Raw genomic sequence first — 23959 nt, 5'->3', positions numbered from 1 at the left:
CTGCATGTTGAAATGGCTATCTAACATACTCACCAAAAAGGTAATCCAATCTTCTACACATGTTCATGTGAATGTTAACAATGACCATCAAAATTCAACCTCATTTCACATCCCTGATCCCTATCATTACTCCAGCTCAGATTCTGACTTTGATGATGACATTTTGTAAAAAAAAAAAAAAGTACACTTCCTTTTTCTTCTTTTTTGTTTATTATCATTTTTTATCTTGTACATCAAATTTTAAATTCTTAATTCCCTTTTCTAAACGACTGCCATGATGATACATTTTAAAATCTATGTGAATTAATGTGTCAGATAATTAAGTTGTATTAGGTTTTAAAGTTGTATTGTATTTTATTTTATTTTTTTATTTTGTTTTAATCTTTATTTGTTATCATTGCTTCATTTCATTTATTTGATTTTGTAAATATACCATTATTATTTTTATTATTTTTCTTTTCAGTTGTGATTAATCAATAATCAAAAGGGAGAATTGTAATAGCAATTTCAACTCCTTTGTAAAAATACCCAACCTCCCACCTTCTCACCAAGATATCAGAATTGTAAATTCAGTTTATTTGCATCTCTACTACCTGAGACACCAACTCAAACCTTGTGTATTTTAATTTAGGCTGTCTAGACCTTGTAATTGTAAATTCAGTTCCTTTGCATCTCTATTACCTGAGATACCCATTCAAACCCTGTGTATTTTAAATTAGGTTGTCTAGACCTCTTGATTTCACACCTCAGGGGGTCGGTGCCGATACCTGCGAGAGACAAAAAGTGTTGAATCACACCTTGGGTAGGAGGCTGACCCCACAGCAGACATAGGACGTTAAACACACCCCAGAGGTGGGCCTTTCTCTCAGGTATAAATGTTGATGTTTTCCAATGTTAGCGGTCCTTCTTCAATTCAGAACCGCTCGCATGTTTTGTTGATTGACCTTTTCTTTGCAAAGAAAATAAAACCTTGTCGGCCGGCAGAAATCTCTATTTCATTCTTCACCAAGAGCACAGAATTTCAACGACAATATGTAATGCCATGGTACAAAAATACAATGAGATGACATCAAATTGTAAAATCATTTGAAACATATACTCCAGCCAATCAAAAATGTCATGCCAGAAAGATAAAAAAGTTTCGGACCAAAGGCTAGTTTTCATCTGTTGTCCATGGACAGGTATGAGTTGGCAGCCTAACATCAAGCAAATGACTTAAAAACATTATAATACAAATTAGTTACAATACACAGTTCCAGCACGACTCGACTCGTTTTTTTTTGCGTTTCCATCAGGGATAGTACCTGGTACCTGCTGCTTTTTTAGTACCTGCTCTGCTGAGGTTTCAAGCGAGCCGAGCCGATACTAAATGTGACGTCATCAGACTGCCTGCCTCTGATTGGTCAGAGAGTCACTGGAAGAGTCATGAGCCGTCCCACACAAGAATCAAAGCCACCATTTTTAAACACCAACAACAGCGTTACAGCGATTCGGTTTCTCTTCTCTTGCTTTGTGTGAGACAGAAAGACACATACAGCAGCAAGTACACCATCACCTCCATGTCCTCCATTGTTTATGTGTTTGTGTCGCGTATAAAACAAAGTCCTGTCAGTTTAACGCAGCGTTGCTATGACGACCCCTCCCATGTTGAGTAGCTACTTCTTTGTAATGTAAAAGGTCGTTCCTGGAATCGAGGCGAGTCGAGTCGTGCTGGAACTGTGTAGTGGAAAAGCGCCTTATGTACAAAAAGTACAAGTGACATAAGCAGCACACAGTAAAAGCAAAGCACACTATGTCTGAACAACAGTTAGAGAGCAGCTTGACAGGAGCAGACATAAGCAAGAACACATGTGAGCCAAAATGGAAATAAGCATGGCCCATAAACTTTCTATCAGGATGATGTCACAGATCCTGAAATAAATTATATAGACTTAAGGAAAGTTTGACAAATATAAAACCTGCATGGATTAAAAATTCATAATAGAAAGAGACATACCTGGAGCTATTGTCTCTTTTATAATGGTGGTCTATGGGGAAAATGCATTCTGGGTGCCTGTGAGTGGCTATAAATGGTCAGCGTAGGGTCAACTCCAACTCCTCATTCAAATATGATCACTTCTATCTCCAGAAATCCAACATGTCGATGATCAAAAAGCCACACTCGAAGCTTCAAAATGCGAGTCCACACTGTAGCTACGTCCATTATTTTTTAGTCTATGGGATCAACCTGCTCATCAGAATATTCATGTACAATAACGTAACATCGGGAGTCTTCAGGAGCAATTTTGGGTTTCCAAGAACACCTCAATATGTGGACTGGAGGAGCTGGAACATGACTTGGGCTAAAACAGAGTGTTTCAGACAGAGGCTGAACTGAGGCGCTGCATAAAGGACCGGTAGAAGATAAATAAGGAGTTTTTAAATGTAGGTCATGCAAAGATGTTCCAGTGGAACCCGACAATATACATATAGTGTAACGGCTGGTGAGTGTGGACCCAGTTGCAGGAAGGGGAAGCGAGGCAGAGGTACAAAGTCCAGAAAGGCAAGTTCTTTAATCGAAGAGGAGGCAGGTGGTCATACACGAAAAGGCTAGCAGGAATCAGGCAACCAAAACAGGCAAGGAGCAGGCAGAAAATCTGAGGTCAAAAAAACAAACCGGTCTTACACAAGAAACAAACAGGAAGTACGCGAGAAAGCAAGAACACAGGGTAACAAAGACAATCTGGCAAGGAAGACATGGTTGGGGGGGGGGGGGGGGGTGGGGGCGGGGTTATATACACACAGGGAGGCAAGACACAGGTGAAACAAATAGGTAATCAACTAAGGCGGGAAAAAGAACAAAGAGGGGAAGTAAAACTGACAGCACAGGGGAAGACTAGACTTTCAAAATAAAACAGGAAATGTACAACACAACATAAAATACAGAGTCTGACATAGAGCTGGAAATGTGAAGAATATGTCCTTTATCAAGTTAAACTTACTGAAAACTGTGGAAGACAAGATTCAGAAAGTAACACACTAAGAATAAGTCAAACATTTCGATCACGCGTAAGTAACCAGCAGCAGTTGGTGTTATTTTGCTAATCTGAACACAGCTTCTTGCCTGTTTGTGCTCCAGGATGGACAGCAAACAGTGTTGTGTGAAGCTGTCAGTGGAGCCGTCCAGAGGACTGGTGGATGAGAAGTTCTCCGTCCTGGTCCAGAATGTCTCTCCTGGCTCTCAGCTGACGGTCCACGCTCTGCACCAGTGTGAAGACCAGTACACATGGGAGGCATTCGCTCACTACATCTCCAACGCCAGCGGGACAGTGAACGGTACATGGCCCAAAATCGGGACTGTTCTTCTGAATTATTTAGACATTCAAAAGTTAATTAAAATGTCCCTGGTTTTCTGACATTTGTTCATTTTTTAATCTCTTTCTTTATATTTTATCATTTTATTTAAAATGACGTTTAGCTGTAGGCTGAGATGGTCTAGTGGACAGTCTGTATTATATCAAACTGGCCATCAATACAAATTACTAAATTAATTCACAACAAAAAAGGGAATCTGTTTAACCTTCATAAAAGCAGTACAGAATAAAACTATGTCATTTCAGATGTATATTTATATCTAATAGTTGTTTATACCCCAACAGTTTCAGAGGATGTCAGTCTAGGTGGGACATATTCTGGAGTTGAACCGATGGGTCTGCTGTGGAGCCTCAGACCGGTTCCAGGCAGCAAACCTGGACTCAGGTAGGCCAACCAGATCAGAGCTGTTCAGATGATCCCAATAAATACAGAATCAACCATCAGCATCAGAGCTGAGTCTTTCCCATCATCCCTCAGGATGAGGAAGGTGAACGTCCAGACTCCCATGGAGATCAGGATCTCGGTGTACCAGGGTCACCGAACTGAAGGCTTCACAGCTCAGGAGCCGCTGGCCGGTGTGTTGGTGGAGCGCTGGTACATGGCGCCCGGCGTTCAGAGGGTCCCGATCACAGAGGGCGGACTCACTGCGACCCTCTTCCTGCCCTCAGGTAGGACCAGAGTCTGGAGGAAGGTTGCAGGTCTGACGGTCTGAGAAACAGACCAGTGACATCAGAGTGAGTTCAGCGCTGCAGCAGGAGTGAAATGAGACGTTAGGAGGTGCTAGCAGGATGTGCTAGTGGGAGGTGCTAGCGGGAGGTGTTAACGGGAGGTGCTAGCAGGAGGTGTTAGGAGGTGCTAGCGGGAGATGTTAGGGGGTGCTAGCAGGAGGCGTTAGCAGGAGGTGCTAGTGGGAGGATCTTGCAGGAGGTGTTAACTGGAGGTGCTTGCGGGAGGTGCTTGCAGGAGGTGTTAATGGGAGGTGCTACCAGGAGGAGCTTGCGGGAGGTGCTTGCAGGAGGTGCTTGCAGGAGGTGTTAGCAGGAGGTGCTAGCGGGAGGTGTTAGCAGGAGGTGCTAGCGGGAGATGTTAGGAGGAGGTGTTAGTGGGAGGAGCTAGCTAGGGTTTGCTTGGAGGTAAGACGAAAACCTTCATCAGCAGAACCCTTCATGGTCTTGTCTTTGGTGTTTATGAAGGACCTGGACCTTTCCCCGGCCTCCTGGACCTGTGGGGGGGCGGAGGGAAGCTGGTGGAGTACCGTTCGGCAATGCTTGCCTCCCACGGCTTTGCCTCCCTGACCCTCGACTACCTGACGCCTAAAATCACCATGGAAACTGGAAAGATGGTGGACAACACGTACTTTGAGGTAAACCTGACTAATGTCTCAAATGGCATTTTCTAAAATATGAAACATTAAATCAATGTTCCATCCACAAAGTTCCATGGCAAGGATTTTGTAAAAGAAAACCTCAATACCAAGACAGGCAAACTCTGCCATGTTAGTTGTGTCTAACATGTCAGCAGACATAGAGTAACATGGTCTTCGCCCCACTGGAGTTGTGTTTTGGTCCACATGATAATGAATGTAAGTCGAATGTTTACTGAAAAAGAGTGTGCAGTCTTCATTTTATTTGCTTCCCCGATCCTTTGAGGTGTATGAAGTTTTCACACTGAAACACTGCAACAGTGTCTGAGCCATAGTTTGTATTTTAAAGCAGCAGTCAGGTTTCCCTCTCTGTAATCATTCCTCCTGTTCATACTGACTATTAACACATCTGCTTCTAATGTGCTTCCAGTGTTCAGTGATGGAGGACTGTATCACAGTGTTTCACTCATTTAAAGTCTCTGATCAGCTTCTATTGAGCTTCAGCAGTGTGAGGTAGTCATATCAGTGATATCCGACACATTTACAGTCTTTTAGCATCAGATTCCCTCTTAGTGTTTCCTGTTGAGCAGTGGTGGAAGTATAGGAACAAAAAGAAGGACTTTTGCACTATAGAAATGTGTGGCCAATAAAACTGTTTTGTTCCTCTACAGTAGTGCAGGCAAGTTTTGTTGGTATGTTTATATAAATATTTACTATCAGAACTTAGAACTTGTTGTGTTTTCTTGCTGCAGACGGCCTTCCGAGTCCTGCAGCAGCATCCTCAGGTACTCGGCAGCAGGATCGGCATGATGGGCCTTTCCCTTGGAGCCAGTTTCACACTCAAAATGGCCATTTACTCTAAGGTTGTAAAGGTAAACTTTGTGATTTTCATGTAGCTCCACTAGTTTAAAGATCCCCTCCTAGACAAAACTGCTGTGCTTTGACTCATAACTCACTATCACAAGACACACGTCCAACAAATGGACCTGCTGCAAAATTACGATTAGGAGAAGATCAATTAGTTGTTTGATCAGAAAATGGTGAACAATGTAGATCAAAGTTTCACAAAAAAAAACAAGATGATGTCTCGTTTTGTCCACAAAGATATTCAGTTCACTGTCTAACTTTAAAATGACTCAAGTGTGTGTGTGTGTGTGTGTGTGTGTGTGTGTGTGTGTGTGTGTGTGTGTGTGTGTGTGTGTGTGTGTGTGTGTGTGTGTGTGTTGTGCCTGTGTGGTGTCCCAGCTTAGGTGTGTGGTGTGTATTAATGGTAGTCATGTGCAGCCAGTCAATGGATCTGTGGATGAAATGCTGGAATTCTGTGCAAGGTAAGTCAGTTACTTCATCAGTCATGTTCAACAACAACTACAAGTCAGACTGTCGTTAAATGTCCTAATCTCATTCCTGCTCCCCAGAGAATGAACTTTAGATTTTTAAAAGAGTACTCATATAGAAGTCTTCAAGGTTCACAGCGTCAAAAGTCCATTATGTAAGGGTTAATGCCCAATGAGGTATCCATTATCAAAATGTAATGGATGACTTGGAGCATCCGATGGATATTTGGAGATAAAAAGTTGAAACTTGTGACCGGACACAGCAGATCCTCGGGCCTGGCAAACATAAAAATCTAAGGCTTTCCTTCTCTGGGTCATTTGGGTCGTTATGATGGTGGAGAGCAGTGGTGCGCACAAGGGGGGGGGGGGGGGGGGGCCTCGTAGCCCAATTGTTGAAAAATGCGCCCTAAAGTGCCCTCTTGGTAGCCAGAACACATGCTAGCGTGCCCTCTTGGGAGCCAGAATGCGTACTAAAGTGCCCTCTTCAGTGGCGAGAACGTGCTGTATGTGCCCTTTTTTTTCTTTTCGCCCCCGCCTTTCAAAAAGTCTGTGCACGCCACTGGTGGAGAGAATCACTCTGGCTTATTTCTATCTCTTTAAACCAATCACAGTCACCTTGCGAGGCGCTAAGCCCAGGATGCAGCGACGGCATCCTGGCAAACAGTGCCGGGGGGGACTTTTATTTTGGTGGAACATTTGTGTGTGGGTAAAATGGCTATATCTCTGCACAAGGAACGAATCGTGGAGATAAATCTGACTGTATGAGACTAGCTTGGAGGTTGTTGTTGTTACCATACCGACAGTAACACACAGATAGTGGAAGAGCAGGAATATTCTGACTGGAGTAGTTAGTCACCAGTCCATATAAGTCAGACAAGGTTTGTGGTTTGTTTTCTGTCCATCAGAAACGCAGAGAAGACTCGCTTCAACGAGGAGAACCAGGTGATCTGGAGAGATCTGCTGCTGCCCATCCCCACCGACCCTGCACTCAAAGTGGACGTGAGTTCAGTCAGCCACAACCTCTCTCTTTCATTCTCGTCATTTTTCTATTTTTGGTCTCACAAGGAAGCATCTTTTGTCTTTTTTATGGTGGTTGTGCTTTTATGTGATAATGCAACACATCACAGCATATCCAAAATACTTCTTTTTTTGGGGGGCGGGGGGTTTATTCTGGTATAATTGGATCATTATGTACATTTTTTTCTTACTAATGTCTCTGAGCAGGTGGGGCGACTCCAGTGTCCTGTGATGTTGGTCGTAGCGGAGGACGATCAGAACTGGCCGGCGAACGAGTCTGCACAGGACGTGAGTTTACTTTCATGACAAACTGATATCCTGATAGAACAGATTCTAGTTCTTGAGTTAAATCTTTTGTCACATTTTTGGGAGCTGTCCTGCTTGTCACAGACTAGTTTAGATTTAATTCTGTAATCCCAAACATGTTAAAATCTCACAGTAACAGAAAAAGGTAAATTCAGTGTTTGAAGCAACAACATCGAAAAAACATTGATTTAGAAATGATATCCAGGCCACGTCACAGATATGAGATGATGTTTCCTGTTTTCCAGATGAAGGAGATGATGGAGCGGGCGGGGAACAGCCACCTGCTGACCATCCTGTCGTACCCCAACGCCGGTCACCTGATTGAACCTCCGTACACGCCGCACTTCAGAGCCACCGTCTTCGAGACAGTGAACCAGCGTCAGAAAGGTGGGCTCAGCTGTGGACTGGGTTACAGACACTCTGAACGATTGGAGGTTAACTGTGTTTCTGTTTCCTGTCGTCTTTGCAGTGATGGCTCTGTGGGGCGGAGACACGCTGCCACATTCCCGCGCTCAGGAAGACTCCTGGAGGAAGACGCTGGCCTTCCTGCGAGAGAATCTGTACGGCTGCACAAAGACTGCTGCAGCCTCGGTTTCAGTTTAACGATGACTTATGATTATAGATTATTATAATTAAAGTTATTTCACTGCTTCCGAAAAGTAAAAATCTCTTCTACATTACATTACACACAGTTTGACGTCTTCTACAGCTCGGATCGACATAAAACTCTCCCGCCTCAATCACCAGACTGAAAGATGATCAACTACATTACAAAATATCTTTAACTCTTGAATAAGAAGTTGAAGATATAAGCCTGTGTACCTGAGTAGTTAACTACAATTCCCAATATGAATTTCGACAAGAATGGAATTCTTGTTGGAATGATGACTGGAATAATTATATGATATATCTGACTTAATACTGTAGAATTGCCTGAAAACCAAAGACCTGCATGACCTGCAGTCTAATTAAACCCAAGTTGAATAGATAAGTAAATCCTCAGATAGGACTGAGAAACACTTCTGGAACTCCTCTCTAGCAAACTAAAATGTGCAAATTAACATTAATGTCAATATTAGTGCTACTAAAGTTGTCAGGTGATGAATTTAGCCACAGGCTTGTGCAAACATTAAAAAGTAAGAAACATTATGTGCTTTTAAGTTCAGCCTGCATCACTCACACAGTGTCATGACAGCAGAGCAGCTTGTGTTGTGCAGAACATTCAAACATTTATTCCGCTTTCTTTTCCTCAGTTACCTCACTGCCTTCCTACTACTTTCCTTCTCACTAATCGGCTGATTGGTTCCCCCTCTGTCACCCTAATTATCCTGACTGAGTTCACCTGCTGCCTGTTTCAGGAAGCAGGTTTAACAAACTCTGAGTAGGTTGACTAAGTTGTCACTAAACCTGCATTCTGAAACATGTACCTAGTCCACTGGAGCCTTATTTAAAGACAGCACTCCCTCTCATTCGTTCAGCTTCACACGAGGCTGCAGACCTGACTTTCTTTATCATCCTATGCTTGATCACGTATCTTCAAGACGTTATCTGTAAATAAATGTCTTAATTCAACTGAGCGCAGCAAACTAAGGATGGTATTTAGTTTAAGGTTTAAGATCAGGTCAGTTTAAAGGCAGTTTGAGGTTAATGCATTTTATCAACTATAAACACATCATTGACTAATTCGAATGAAATGTTCATGTTATAATTGAGACCTCATACATGAAGCATATGAAGGTTGGGATCGATGCAGGGAGAGTTTTCATGGTGTTTGGTTAATTTAACTTTTCTTTCACAGTCGACAAAAAACACTTTAAACATTATAATCTATGAGGTGGAGTCCTGGATCTGAACCACAAACATGCAGGTCAGTTTAACTGTTTCCACATCACTATAATACTGCAGTACTTTTACTGTAATACTGCATACTACATCACTATAATACTGCAGTACTTTTACTGTAATACTGCATACTACATCACTATAATACTGCAGTACTTTTACTGTAATACTGCATACTACATCACTATAATACTGCAGTACTTTTACTGTAATACTGCATACTACATCACTATAATACTGCAGTACTTTTACTGTAATACTGCATACTACATCACTATAATACTGCAGTACTTTTACTGTAATACTGCATACTACATCACTATAATACTGCAGTACTTTTACTGCTGCCTGGCTTCAGTTCTGGACTCAGGTTGGAGGTTACTGGTGTGAGCACAGCGTCCTGGCTTGACCCCGGCCTCTCTCTTTATTCTGAGTCAGATTCAGCCTCTGGCTGCGCATGGTGCCTGGCGCTGCCTGCCGTTAACCTCCATCATCATCGCTCAGTGCCAACAGGAAGCAGCCTGCTGCTGCCGGCAGCAGGAAGCAGAAACAGGAGCTCAGTGTGAGGACGGTTCACATGGAGCCACAGTGCTGCTGTTTACTGCAGGCTGGGAGACAAACTGACTGAGATGTTCAAATAACTGACCTCTCATTTCTAGTGTACAAATCATATCTTTATTCACACATATAATTAAAAAGTTGAAGATGAAAATGTTGTAATTGATCATAAATTGCCTGGTTTTTCTGCTTCAGCATAATAAAACATTACAGCTTTGGTTACCTGCAGGAATCAATACTGAGCCCACATGTTCAAACACAACAGCAATTAGTGACATCAGCCTTTAAATGTCCTGAAAACTTTTCTCAATGAAACACAAACAAAACTAATTTTACATCCTCACTTCAAACACTAACATGCATTCATACGGATCATAAAACACTGAAATACATCTTTAATCAACCAAAAAACAAGAAGTGCTGTCAGAAATAAAGCCTACTGAAAACTTTCCTGCTGCATTTTTATGATTCGTTCCTGTAGAATACACTGTTTGTTTTATAGAGAGCTATTTCCACACTATCAACCATTAAATCTACATTTACACAATCAAACAGTGATGTTAGTGAACAGTTAGTGTTTTTATCTCAGTGTGTCTGATTGACATGAGTTGTTGTATGTGTGTGTGAAAGTTGCTATGTTGGTAAAGTTCAACATGTGGACTCAGTGTTGAACCAATCAGAAACAACTGTAACATAATTACTTATTAAATTGGTGATTTCAATGTATAACTGCTGGAAAAGATGTGAGGGAAAACACCAAAATATGAAGAGAGTCGTTATAAAACTGGAATTATACTTAAGCTACTACAGCTATACTGTAAATACATGTATGTTTGTATACAAATCATGAAAATCCAAAAGTCCCAAAGTCCCAGAGCAAATAAAACCATTACTGCAGCATCAGAGCTTCTGGCAGCCGGAGCAGAAACGTCCATGTTGATCCACTTCTGGGGAAACCCTTCATCTGCCGTCGGGGTTTCCAGGTTCTACCGTCGATGGCGTACTCCAGAGTCACGGTCCTGTTGAGCGTGAGCACAGAGTCGCCTCTCACCACGGCCGTGAACAGCGAGCCTTTGCTGTTGGCAAAGTGTCCCGGCAGTGATGTCCACTGGCCTGTGCTCAGACTATAACAGTCCATCAGGCATCTCAGGAAGTCGTCCGACGGCCCGTTTCTCATGACGTACAGGTTGTCTCTGTGGCCGACCATGCAGTGGCCATAGCTCTGGGGTCTGATCAGCCTGGTAACGAGCCGCCACTCATCAGCAGCTGAGATGTACTCGTAGATCTCTGTGGTCTCCATCGGCCTCCACAAACACACAAATATCCTGCTCATGGTTTTGGTGCATGCTGCTCCCGCCGCCGGCCGAGGCAGGTGAGCAGCAAATGCCCACCTCCCAGTCTGGACGTTGTATATTTCCACAGATGACATCATCGTCCGCTCGAACTCTCCTCCGACGGCATAGAGACGACCGTCCGCACCTACGAGGCTGAGATTGTAGCGCAGCTGTGCCGGACTGGCGATCTTGCTCCAGCTGTTGTCTTCGACGCTGTAGCAGAAACAAGATTCCACGACTTGTTTATGAACTCCGTGAATGCCGCCAATGATGTAAAGTTTATTGTCTAAAACAGTCACTCCAGCCATGGAGGTGCTGGCCTCCAGTGGGAGATCTGTCAGTATTTTCCAGTTATTCCCAGTTTCATCCAGGTAGCAGACCGTCCTGGAGGCAGCGTGGACAGTTTCACCTGTGTCACAGGTCACATGGGCCCCCACTGCCACGAAAACACTCGGGGTCAAAGACTCCACATATGAGACCAGCTCTGACGGTAAGGTTTGCCTCAACTCCACCTCCAGGTCGGCGTACATGTTTCGGATGAAGAGGGCAGCAGCGTGGTAAAGCTCCATGAGGCCAAAGGTTGCAGCTGTGTGAAACATCAGCAAACAGTTGTCAGAGTCAATGAGGTCAATGAGATGCTTTGTGAGCAGCGCCACCTGCAGGAAAGCAGCACTTTCAATCGCTTCAACGATGTCGTCTCCATCCAGGAAGGGCATCTCGCCTCGTAAAACCGCCAACGTGATGAGGAAACCTCGAGCACGCAGACAGTTGAGGTGGATTTCTTCCTGTCGACATTCCCTCATTCCAGAGCGGTACAAGGCCCGGAAATAGTCGCAGCTCTGAATGAGTAATGTCTTCTCCTCAGAGAAGTGTGTGTCTCCGACCACAACAGTTAATTTATCTGAGGCGACCCCGAGATCTCCACCATCTGCACCGTCACAGCTGCTGCTGTCCTCTGACTCACTGCTGTGTACAGACATTACTTTTCTCTGGCTGGGACACGGAAGGAAAAATCCTCAATGAAAATGACATGAGAGGTTGATGCGTTTCCAAAAGTCCTGAAGAGAAGCAACTCAGGTCGAAGCTGCCTCAGTGAGGCTCGCTTTTTTCACAGCTATCAAAATAGAAGCAGCTAAACATAGAAGAGAACAGATGACAGGAGTCACATTCACGTTGGAGACAAGGCAACACACGGTCAGTGATATCTGCTGCTGCAAAGTTAAAGGATCACTCCACCCAAAACACTAAGGCTTCATAGACCTCCACCAGAATGAAAAGGAAATAAAAGGAAATTAGTTTTCTGCACTGAAAAAAATCACAAACTTTACTCTGCACAGTGGAACAATTTGTTGTGGAAGATGAATAAATGGTCCATATTGTTCTCTGTGTGGGAACTTGGACATTTAGCAACCTACAAACAACAAATGGGCTGACCTACATTTGTGCTCAGTGGGGCAGAAATAATACAGCAGGTCATGTGACTCAGTCAAAACAGACAGAGAGGATTGTGGGCCGCTGCAGGTGATGCTCCTCCACGCTGCACACTTACATGGCACAAAGAAGAGAAGAGAGGAAAGAAGAAGAAACTTCAATCAATAATATTTGATTTCATGGCACATAGAACTTTACTGTAGTACAGTTTGAGGTACTTGTACTTTACTGTAAGGCAAGGCAAGGCAGTTTTATTTATATAGCGCATTTCATACACAATGGCAACTCAATGTGCTTTACATAAAACAGAAAAAAACATGTAATTTGAGAAACTTAAAACATACAATCAACCCCCCCCCCATAATAAAAACAAAGTACAGAAAAATAGCAAGACATAAATAAAATGATTGCAGCATAAAATAATAAATTAGCTTTAAAATCATTAAAAGGACATAGAGTGCAAATGAACGATTAAAATGTAAAGTGCTTTAAAAGAGCTCAATCATCACTGTAGTACTGTTAGAGGTACTAGTACTTTACTGTAGTACAGTTTGAGGTACTAGTACTTTACTGTAGTATAGTTTGAGGTACCAGTACTTTACTGTAGTACAGTTTGAGGTACTAGTACTTTACTGTAGTAGACTTAGAGGTACTTTTCCTTTACTGTAGTACAGTTTGAGGTACTAGTCCTTTACTGTAGTACAGTATGGTTTTCCTGACTTTGTGTGAACCCCAGAGGTCACACATGGCACTGCAGTATGAGCAAAATTCAGGCTTAAAATGTATGTGAGAATTCAAGTTTAAGTCATTTTGTTAAAAATACAATGAATGTAGCAGTTAACATGATGTTTCTAGACGCTTTAGAAAGGCTAGGACTAGGACCCAGCCAGGGTCCCCACAGGGTAATAAAAACAGATATGTGTGCGTGTGTGGCTCAATCTGTCTCTGTGTGTCTCTGTGTGTGTGTATGTGTGACTGTCTGTGTGTATTGTTAGCTGATTCCTCCCAGTGGTCACTCGTGGTATTGCAGCTACATTACATACCATCATCTTCCCATAATTCTCCAGCTTAACCCATGGAACATTTCTGTAAGTTTCTGGTAAATGTTGGGTCCTTCTGCAGCTGTAGTAGTGACTGAGTGATGAAGGTGATTTCAGCTTGTTGTCTGGTTACCAAACAGGTTGATCCAGAGCCCTGACAGCAAAGACCAGGCTCCATATTTATCTGTGCTGATAATCAGCACTAATTCATTTCCCTCCACTCAGTGTGAAGTTAGAGAAAAACTAATGGAGGCTTTATTTATTGAATGATTGATGTGTTTAAACTGCTGATGGCACAGATAGATTTCAAAGAGCTGTAAGGACACATAAGTCAACAGGAGGTTCAGCTGGAGATGAGTTGGACAGTGGAGAAGATACATTTCATGTTTTTAATCAAGTTGTGTCCGTTTGCATCATTATCGCTGTGTGCACTGTTGTACAATACATGCAAGATGCTGCACTAATGTAGAAAACTAGATGGAAAGGATGTGATTGGATAGGGCTGGATCACATGATCTCACCTACAAGTTTAAATGATAAAGTTCTTGTTAAAGACAGCTGATTGGCTGAGCAGTGTTTACTTACAGACTGATGCAAATGATGAGTTAAATATGGTTATGAGATATAAATGATTCATCTTGACATCATCATTATGCAAATAAAAGCTGGATACCTTTAATATTTACACACTGAGACTCTCTGAAATGTAATGTGGAGCCTTTAAAAGTGATCAATCAAATGTTTCAAATCAATGGTAAACAAACAGGTAAGCAGTGAAGTGATGATAGAAATGGAGTTAACTCTCAGTGTGATTCTGAGACGCTTGATAAATATGAGCCCAGGCTCACAGTCTGACTTATAACACCTGTTTTTATCTTGATCTGCATCAAACTGCTCATGTACAACTCATCTGTAAAGTGCTGACTTCAGCTAAATCCAGAGATAACTGTTCAGTTTGGAGTCAGTTAAGAGACTTAAGTGAAGACGACAAAATCCAGATCCAGACTCCAGATGGATCATCAGGATCCAGCTGATCCTCTCTCAACACTCCTGGATGTTCAGTCAAAGTCTGGCAGAGATCAATAATACCCCCATCTGATGAGAGAAGAAGAAAGTCAGAGCCCTCAGCTAAACAGCTGCTGTGATTCCTGGACTTCAGCAGAGGTTCTGGTCTGTATAAAGACCTCATGGTTAGTAAACGTAATGATGCTTGTGTGAAATCAGAGCCAGTGATTTGCAGGCTGCAGTCAGACTGATCTTAGAGCTCTGACAAAGATGAACTGATCAATAGTTTAGTGTTGAAATGAGAGAACAAACACTTTGAGATCAGATTTGATGATGAGGATCACTGTCTCTATACATCTTGTAAGGCTGTCAGCTGTAATCCAGCTTTATTTCCTGCAGACATCAACACAACAACAACAGTCGTCTTCACATCAACTCAAACACATGATCACAACAAGCTTCTGGCTCATCTGATTGGCTGACTGTGACTCTCTCTCTCTCTCTCTCCAATCCTGAAGCCTGTCACCATTCTCCTCTCACAGCTTCACTGAGGAAAGCAGCACTGAGAAGGTTGGAGCTTCACCAGGAAATACTGGATCTTTGCTTTGATACTGACTGTGTTTAATACTAAACTGCTGAAACCAGCACAGACTGACTCCAACTCTCTACTCACTCCAGAGTCTCCAGTCTGCAGTCTGGACTCTGTTGAAGACCAATCAGCTGCTGCATGTCTGAGTCCTTCAGGATGTTGAGTCTCAGATCCAGCTCTCTGAGATGGGAGGGGTTGTCCTTCAGAGCTGAGGCCAGATAATCACAGCTGATCTTTGACAAACTGCAGTTAATCAATCTGAATAAAGAATAAAAGATGTGAGTTTAGAAGACAAAGTTCCTGTTTGAAATCATTCAGTGTTTCATAATGCGTTGAGATGTGAAGAAGGTTTAGAAGCTGCTGAACAGCCTTCAGAGGATCTGAGAGGAGCTGAAAATAGAAAGATTTTTAAACATCAACTAAAAACCATCTGTTTAGTCTGGCTTTATGTCCTGTTTATCATTTTTTGTTTTAATAAAGAGAGAGGTATTTATAATCTTTTCTTTGTTTAAAAGGTTTTTCACCTAATGAAAGGACTAATGAGACTAATGAAACTAATGAAGTACAGCTAATGCCTTACAACCAATCACATACAACTGTCAAACTGTCAAACTGAACTTCTGCACCTGCAAAGAAAAGAAGAAAAAAGACAAAGCAAAGCTGTTTGGTCATTGAGTGAAATCCAGTTCAACTCTGAGTAGATGGATCTTTCTCTTTCAAGTGGAGAAGCTGCACACATTTTTAAGAAAGACAAAAGCTGACAACAATATTAAACAGGTCTTTACAGACAGCAGACAAGCATCACACAACTATTACATAGAAAACTAAAGAGGAGGAATAAAGAAAGTACAAATACATGAAATAAGTCAATAAATGGTGAATGGACTGCACTTATAGAAAAGCTTTCTAGTCTTCCAACCACTGAAAGCTCTTTTACACTACAAGTCACATTCACACATCGCTGGCACAGACATCAGGAACTATTTGGGTTCAGTATTTAGTCTAAAGACACTTCCACATGTGGGCTGGAGGAGCCGGGAAACAAACCAGCGATCCTGTGACTGCTGGACAAGCCGCTCTACCTCCTGAGTCACAGCTGCCCCTAAATAAGAGGAGGAGTCCCAGGGACTCTCTGGAAGTTGAATTTTCTCTGTTAACTTCCAGAGTTTCATGGATTTCTTCTTCTCCATTCATTTCAGTGAGAAGAAATAAAGACACAGCTCCTTGTGAAATATTTAGAAACTCTTGTGTTTTCGGGAATCTATTCTTCTGTAAAAACAACAAAAAACAATAATGATGATGTTGATATCTAAGTCATGTGATCCATCACATTTTCTTTTAATTCAGAGAAATTGTGAAATTGAAGAAATAAGCAGTAATGCAAATCTTCCCTAAAAAGCTCTCCTATCAGATCTAAATCATTCTATAGAAATAGAAGTTGCCAGTCTCAGCAGCTCCTGCACTTCCTCTCCAATAATTTCCACCAGATCCAAAAACTGCATCAACAACTCTCTCTGTTCTCTCAGATTTCTGCCTCACAGCTCAGTTAATCAGCACGGCCACAAATGCTCACAACTTCATCTTGTCCTTCCAAAAACAGTCTTCATCATGCTTCCTACCTGATTTGTTCTCCCTCACTTGTTGAATCTTTTCATTCCTGGCTGCTTCCTCATGGCTCAGCCTTCTCTTGGTCCTGATCCTCATGACTTCCATCTTTCTTTCTCTGTGGACAGTCTGCTTGCCTCATGACTCCCCCACACTCAGTACACTTGGTTTTGTTTGTCACCCTTTCTGCTGCTACACGTCTCATCTCCACATTATCCATATTTCCCCAAATCATGTGTGCACACCAGCGAGCTGAGTGCAAATATCCAGCAGCGTCTGCACTGCCACTCAAGGCTGCTAATATAGTGGCTAGCAGCTAAAAGCTACAATCTTTGTTCACATCGTAATAACACAATTCCCACAAAGTCGATTTTACACATCGTGCTGCTCTAACTGAACCATTTACAACAAGTAACCACTAATACACAGTGTGTGTGTGTGTGTGTGTATGTATGTGTGTGTGTTCTGAAGGATCAATATCAATGATCAGACATTATTCATTAAAACACATTAAAGAATATAATAAAGAAATATCAAGTAAACTTGATGAGTTTCACACAGATATTAGTTGAGAGGATCTTCTGTATACAGATGTGACTCTTTACCAACAATTACAAACATTCATTTAACAACTAACAGTGAACATTTTCTACACTTTCTTTAAGAATCATCTTTTATAACTACACACTAAACTTTGTACAGTAACAATGAAAATATGGAAATAAAATGAACTTCATGATGTAAGTTATGTATGAACATAAATTAGTTTCAGCTGTGAAACATTAAGATCAACAATAGTAACAGACAGTCAGTGAACTTACATCAGAGTCTCCAGTCTACAGTTTGGACTCTCCAGTCCAGCAGACAGACACTTCACTCCTGAATCCTTCAGGTCGTAGTTGTAACTCAGGTCCAGGTCTGTGAGATGGGAGGGGTTGCACTTCAGAGCTGAGGCCACAACGTCACAGTGAGTCTCTGAGAGTCCACAGCAGCCAAGTCTGTGATGACAGATAATATATAATAAACACTTTAACATTAAATATAGATTTGAGGCATTTTGATGACTAAACAAACTGAGATGTGACGACTAGCTCAGTTCTCTCTGTTGGCAGAGCTGGTCGGACATTAATCACAAGGTTGATGGTTTGAAACTTGAGCTCCTTCTGTCCACATGTCCAAGTGTCTTTGAGCAACACACTGAATACTAAACTGTACGTGGATGTAAAAAAAATGTAAGTCACTTTGGACAAAAGCTGCTAAATGAAAGTAATGTAAACGTGTCATGTTGTGATTTCCCCTTCAAATCAAAGCTGAGTTATTCAGTAAGTCTCCTCACTCTCTCTGCTGCTGTACTGCACACTTTTTAATGGGACTCTCTGTTTTGGTTTCATCTTGCAGACAAAGGGAAAGAAAATGAAGTTGCATTTAGGCTTCTATAAAGTCCACAGTGATTGCTTCTTATTGGTCTTAAATGTCTCCTTGCTTTGCTCACTTGAGTCGTATCCTTGTGTCCTTAGTCCCTCCCTCCTAAGATACAAGGGAGAGCTGCAGGAAAAGATGTGAGAGAAGAAAAATCCAGGAAACATGTTTTTGGACATCTTTTCCTTTCAGGCATCATCTGAAGTGACGTCAGCTGTCAGTCTGCAGCTGTTAACAGCTCTTTAGTGTCTTTTGATGTGCTGGACTTTAAATGTGATGTAGTGTTAAACATGAATAAGGGTGTACAGTTAGCACTGCCAGCACAGTGATGTAGTGATGTCCTCCAACATGACAAAAGAGAAGGTGAAATATCTCTGCATGTTTCTCCTCAAATCAACTGTTTGACAAACATCTGCAGGTTACAAGGCATCTGTGTTTCCTCCTCAGCTTTTAACGAAGCAATGTTTTCTCTTTTGTTTGGTTTTATTATGTTATATTATATTATATTAATCTATCAATCATTACAAATAGACAGAATAAGTGTGTTTACCAATGTGAGCTATAAACACACCAACAGTAAAATGAAGCTTTTCTTGCTCTCATAGCATTTGTAACATGAAGAACATTTGAAGTGAAGCTCTATAAGTCAGAGTGTTGGTGTGCACATCCACAAACCCTCAGTGGGATCGGTGCTGGATACTAAATCTATTCAACTGTGATACAAGGAGAACTCACACACTGGAATCACAGCTCCATCTCATTTAACTGGAACATTTCCAGAGACTACAGGTCTTCCTCAGGCAGATACCCGCAGGAGGAAAATTAAGGATATATACTGTATATCTAAATGTCCAGTTACATCATCATCTAATCACATTCATATGTGTCCAGCTTAGATTGCCGAGGGACTCCCATGATGCACTGAGCTCCTCTCTCATCCTCCCTCTCTCTCTATCCATCCATCTATATCCATTAACATTCATGTTCTATTAATACATTCAATAACCTAAACTTCTTCCCCGGAGTTGTCTGTGCTTTCTGGTCTCACAGGTAATCTGGGCCTGTAGACGTCCGGATGACTCTCCTCTATCCTTCCTCTCTCTCTCTTCTCAACCCCAACCGGTCGAGGCAGATGGCCGCCCACTCTGAGTCTGGTTCTGAGGTTGCTTCCTGTTAAAAGGCTGTTTTTTCTTGCCACTGTTGCTCATGTGGGAATGTTGGGTCTCTTTAAAGTTAAAACCTGAAGAGTTCGGTTTAGAACCTGCTCTATGTGTAAAGTGCCTTGAGATAACTTTGTTGTGATTTGGCGCTATACAAATAAAGATTGATTGATTGATCTGGACTTACAGAGCCTTTCTGCAATTCCTCACAGCTGGGATAAGTCTCCGTTGTCCCTCCAGTGATGTGTTGTACTTCCTCATGTCCAACTCATCCAGAACCTCCTCTGACATCTGCAGCATGTAGGCCAGAGCTGAGCAGTGGATCACAGAGAGTTCCTTCTCTGATCTGTTCTCTGACTTCAGAAACTTTTGGATCTCCTGATGTACTGAGTGGTCGTTCATCTCCATCAGACAGTGGAAGATGTTGATGCTTCTGTCAGGAGAGATATCACCAATGTTCATCTCCTTCAGATTGTTGATGACTCTCTGGATGGTTTCTGGACTGTTGTCTGTCTGACCCAGCAGGCCTCCTAAGAGTTTCTGGTTGGACTCCAGAGAGAGGCCATGAAGGAAGCGGATAAACAGGTCGAGGTGGCCATTTTTACTCCTGAGAGATTTCTCCATGGCTCCCTTCAGGAAGTCATTCAAAGATGAGTAACTGTAACCCAGGAAGTTCTTCAGTACCTTTGTCTTCCTGCTGGTGTAACAGTGGTACATGTAGACTGCAGCCAGAAACTCCTGAACGCTCAGATGAACAAAGCTGTAGACTGTTTTCTGGAAGATCACACTCTCCCTTTTGAAGATCTCTGTACAAACTCCTGATAACACTGCAGCCTGTGTGACGTCAAGACCACACTGCTCCAGGTCTTCTTGGTAGAACATGATGTTTCCTTTCTCCAGTTGTTCAAACGCCAGCCTCCCCAGCTTAAGAAGAAGGTTCCTGTCAGCCTTCGTCAGCTCCTGTGGACTCGTCTCATGTCCCTCATCATACTTGTTCTTCTTCCTCTTTGTCTGAACCAGCAGGAAGTGTGAGTACATGTCAGTCAGGGTCTTGGGCAGCTCTCCTCTCTGGTCTGAAGTCAACATGTGGTCCAGAACTGTAGCAGTGATCCAGCAGAAGACTGGGATGTGACACATGATGTGGAGGCTCCTGGATGTCTTGATGTGTGAGATGATTGTGCTGGACTGCTCTTCATCACTGAATCTCCTCCTGAAGTACTCTTCCTTCTGGTCGTCAGTGAAGCCTCGTACTTCTGTTACCCTGCCCACACATGAAGGAGGGATCTGATTGGCTGCTGCAGGTCGGGAAGTTATCCAGACGAGAGCCGAGGGAAGCAGCTTCCCCTGGATGAGGTTTGTCAACAGCATACTGACTGATGACTTCTGTGTGACATCAGACACGACCTCACTGTTGTTGAAATCCAGTGAAAGTCTGCTTTCATCCAGGCCGTCAAAGATGAACAGAACTTTACAGACAGCGAGCATCTCTGCTGTGAGCGTCTGTAATGTTGGATAGAAAACATGGATCAGCATGAGCAGACTGTACTGCTCATCTTTGATCAAGTTCAGCGACCTGAACGAGAACAGAATCAGCAGACTGATATCTTGGTTGTTGGAGCGCTGTGCCCAGTCCAGAGTGAACTTCAGCACTGAGAAGGTTTTTCCAACGCCAGCGACGCCGTTCATAAGAACCACTCTGATGTGTTTAAAGACTTCACAGATGTCCTGATCCTTGGTTGGAGCGTCATGGAGGGTCTTCATCTTGGAAGCTGCTTCAAGCTGCCTCATCTCATGTTGGGTATTAACCCCTTCAGTTACCTGTTGGTCAGGTAAGACTTTAAAGATGTCCTGACACTTGATTGGAGCGTCATGGAGGGTCTTCATCTTGGAAGCTGTTTCAAGCTGCCTCACCTCATGTTGGGTATTAACCTCTTCACCCTGTCCCTCTGTGATGTGAACCTCAGTGAAGATGCTGTTGAGGAGGATTTCACTTCCTGCTTCATCAGCTCCTTGAGTCACACATTCACATGTGCTGCTCAGACTGATGTGATGTTCATCTAAAACCTCCTGCAGACCACTTCCTGCTGAAACAGAAGAAAAAAGGTAGAATGAAACAGAAATCAGTGTGACTGTTAATGTTCAGTAGGATAGAGGAGGTAGATTCCTGTCCTGTTTTCAGAGATGATGACATCAGCAGACAGATCTTCAGTCTTACTTTGTACAGTGCTGGTCCGACTGTCTGTGTGCAGTCCAGGTCTGGATCTTTTTCTACACTTGGGACAGAAGGGGCCTTTTGATGAATCAGTAGTCTTCTTATGATGGTCCCAGTATGAGATGATGCACTGTCTGCAGAACAAGTATCCACAGCTGGTAGAGACTGGATCCTTCAGGCCGTCCTGACACAAAGAACAGCAGGACAGCTGCTCCTCCACAGAAACAGCCCTCCTCTTCCTCTCTCTGCGGACATGAACACATTCTTTATGTCACATGACATTAGTGGAGGCCAACCGACAGCTCACAAGCTGCATGCAGCTCTTTCCCCACATAAACAGTCCAGACTGTCAGTATTTACACACTTACACACTTTCTGTTCTTCAGCCTCTGAGATTCAACACTTTCAGTTTGAAATAAAATAATAAATACTACAATCACACGAGTTTAAAATGAATTAGACAGAGACAACAATGTGCCAGCAAAGGCAGAGAAGAAGAAGAAGACTGCAAGCTAGTAAACATAGATGTAAACAATGCAGGATTTAAAATAGATGTTTGATGAGGAGGGAAGTGGATTCAACACATTAGTTAGACCACAAGGAGACACACAATGTGTTTTGGTGAGTAAGTCAATGTGAACATGACTTTAGTCTGTTAACAAGAAAACTCCACAGGCTCCTTTAAGCTACTCTGATCCATTAAAAGTCAGGAACAATAAGCAGGAGGAAACTGAGCCAAACAGAAAAGTCCACTAGTGAAAAATAACAGACTGCTGCTCTTTTGTGTTGTGCTGCTGAACAGAGAGCTCTGCTAAATATCTTCATAATGCATCTTTTCATGAGTGTTTCTCTCTCTCTGTTTCTGCTATAGTCTCTCTCCCTCTGTGTGAGTGTGACGTTAAACATCAGACTCAGTTTCCTCTGCTGCAGTGGTCAGTCTGCAGTGATAAATCAGCTGCAGCAGGCTGTTTCTATACATTTACATGACCTCCTCCCATATCTAGTGTCTTTGAACAGGAACACGTTAAGACACAGTCTGTATTACATGAGACAAAACATTGTACCTGCTGCTGCAGTCCTTTAGTAAATAAGGACAGACACAGTTTGACTTGTTAGTAAATCCTTAGTAAATATCACCCTGGGTTACCTGCTGCTACTTTACATTTATTGACTGGAAAATCAAACAGCAATAGCAGCCCTGTCTCTGTCTCTGGTTAACATGAACATGAAGATCTGTTGGAGATTACAGCTGAATGGAAGCTACTTCATTATTTCTTTCCTTCATATCTACACTACAACCTTAATGAAAGCGTCTCACTGAATCATCTTCAGCTCAGTTTACAGTAGAAACAGTCTCTTACTTTGTGTCTGAGGGTCCAGGTTTATTCCTGAAGAATAGAGGAAGACGTCTGAACCAGCGATTCTTCATAAACATAATTCTGGATATTACAGACTCTGCTCTCTGTCTGTAGAAACAACAAATGTTTGACACACATCATTATTTCTTGTAAAGAGCAGATGTAACATGATTTAGTGATGACAACAGTTATGTTCATATCTCCTGCATGTTTTAAACATTTGTAATCTGGATATATTTGTAGAAAGAGTTTTTAACATGTAAATGTTTGACATGTGTGGTGTTAAAATGACAACAGTTTATTTAGTGACAGTTAAACTAAAGGCACTGCTGCCTGTTACAGAGACTTGGACATTTAACTGGCATCAAAGGAACAGCATTAAACTGGTTTAAATCATATTTATCTGATAGATTTCAGTTTGTTCAGTTTACAGTAGAAACAGTCTCTTACTTTGTGTCTGAGGGTCCAGGTTCATTACTGAAGAATGGAGGAGGTTCATTAGACCGGTCACTCTTCATAGACACACAGCTGGATATTACAGACTCTGCTCCGTCCTCCTCTTCCTCCTCTTCCTTCATCTTCTGGAGTCTGAGAGGTAAACCAGTAACACTGGAGACACACACACACATACACAGTATAATAAACCCAGTCCTGCCTCTCAACTTAGTAGCTTCTTATTAGTTGACATGACTTTAACTACAACCATGTGTGTTTTCTAGTCATCACAAAGAGAAACTTTGACTCTGGTTTAAATCCAACAAACAGACTTCAGATAAACATGTGTGTGCTTCTTAACTGTGACTTCTCTCTATTTAGAGGCAGCAGTGAGTCACGTTATGAGCTGCTGATTGGAAAATTTCTGTTGGTGGATCCATCACTGCTCAGCGTGAGGAATGGCAGGTGTGGTGCGTGAAATGCGTGAGTCTCGCGGTTCATGCGTGAGACGCGAGAGCTCTGTATGTTATTTTACATGAATTTCTGTCTCAGATGAAAGAAAAATGATGTAAATATTGAAACTATATCAGCTATAAA

At 42.4% G+C, this 23959-nt stretch overlaps 3 protein-coding genes across 3 annotated transcripts; 1 reads left to right on the top strand and 2 right to left on the bottom strand.

Annotated features, from left to right (window-relative positions):
• Positions 1-3119: 3119 nt before the first annotated feature.
• On the top strand, positions 3120-7977 carry LOC128358950 (peroxisomal succinyl-coenzyme A thioesterase-like). The gene is made up of 10 exons (XM_053319354.1): positions 3120-3315; positions 3639-3738; positions 3832-4022; positions 4548-4717; positions 5470-5589; positions 5963-6045; positions 6957-7050; positions 7276-7356; positions 7620-7761; positions 7844-7977. Exons 1-10 carry the CDS (start codon positions 3120-3122, stop codon positions 7975-7977), a joined length of 1311 nt encoding a protein of 436 aa, XP_053175329.1.
• Positions 7978-10663: 2686 nt separating this feature from the next.
• kbtbd13b (kelch repeat and BTB domain containing 13b) lies at positions 10664-12088 on the bottom strand. Its single transcript, XM_053319353.1, has one exon. It carries the CDS (start codon positions 12086-12088, stop codon positions 10664-10666), a length of 1425 nt encoding a protein of 474 aa, XP_053175328.1.
• Positions 12089-12181: 93 nt separating this feature from the next.
• LOC128358947 (NLR family CARD domain-containing protein 3-like) lies at positions 12182-23570 on the bottom strand. Its single transcript, XM_053319352.1, has 8 exons — positions 23378-23570; positions 22931-23035; positions 21779-21814; positions 21573-21630; positions 19545-20821; positions 17600-17776; positions 15286-15431; positions 12182-12240 (listed from the first exon to the last, which is right to left on the bottom strand). Exons 1-8 carry the CDS (start codon positions 23554-23556, stop codon positions 12182-12184), a joined length of 2037 nt encoding a protein of 678 aa, XP_053175327.1. The 5' UTR covers positions 23557-23570.
• Between the last annotated feature and the right edge of the window lie 389 nt (positions 23571-23959).

The sequence above is a fragment of the Scomber japonicus genome, chromosome 5, assembly GCF_027409825.1.
Source record: "Scomber japonicus isolate fScoJap1 chromosome 5, fScoJap1.pri, whole genome shotgun sequence".
NCBI classification, from domain to species: Eukaryota; Metazoa; Chordata; class Actinopteri; order Scombriformes; family Scombridae; genus Scomber; species Scomber japonicus.
Note: the sequence above shows the minus strand (reverse complement) of the source record. Positions and strands in the feature narration are given on the sequence as shown.

Bases quoted from the DNA above. Each gene is read 5' to 3' on its own strand.
- kbtbd13b (XM_053319353.1), bottom strand. From the start codon at position 12,088: ATGTCTGTACACAGCAGTGAGTCAGAGGACAGCAGCAGCTGTGACGGT.
- LOC128358947 (XM_053319352.1), bottom strand. From the start codon at position 23,556: ATGTGTGTGTGTGTCTCCAGTGTTACTGGTTTACCTCTCAGACTCCAG. The intron at 21,815-22,930 runs GTAAGAGACTGT...TCATGTCCGCAG, and splicing joins CCTGGACCCTCAGACACAAA to AGAGAGGAAGAGGAGGGCTG. The intron at 12,241-15,285 runs GTCCAGACTGCA...TTCTATGTTTAG, and splicing joins GCTGATTGGTCTTCAACAGA to CTGCTTCTATTTTGATAGCT.
- LOC128358950 (XM_053319354.1), top strand. From the start codon at position 3,120: ATGGACAGCAAACAGTGTTGTGTGAAGCTGTCAGTGGAGCCGTCCAGA. The intron at 7,051-7,275 runs GTGAGTTCAGTC...GTCTCTGAGCAG, and splicing joins ACCCTGCACTCAAAGTGGAC to GTGGGGCGACTCCAGTGTCC. The intron at 7,357-7,619 runs GTGAGTTTACTT...CCTGTTTTCCAG, and splicing joins CGAACGAGTCTGCACAGGAC to ATGAAGGAGATGATGGAGCG.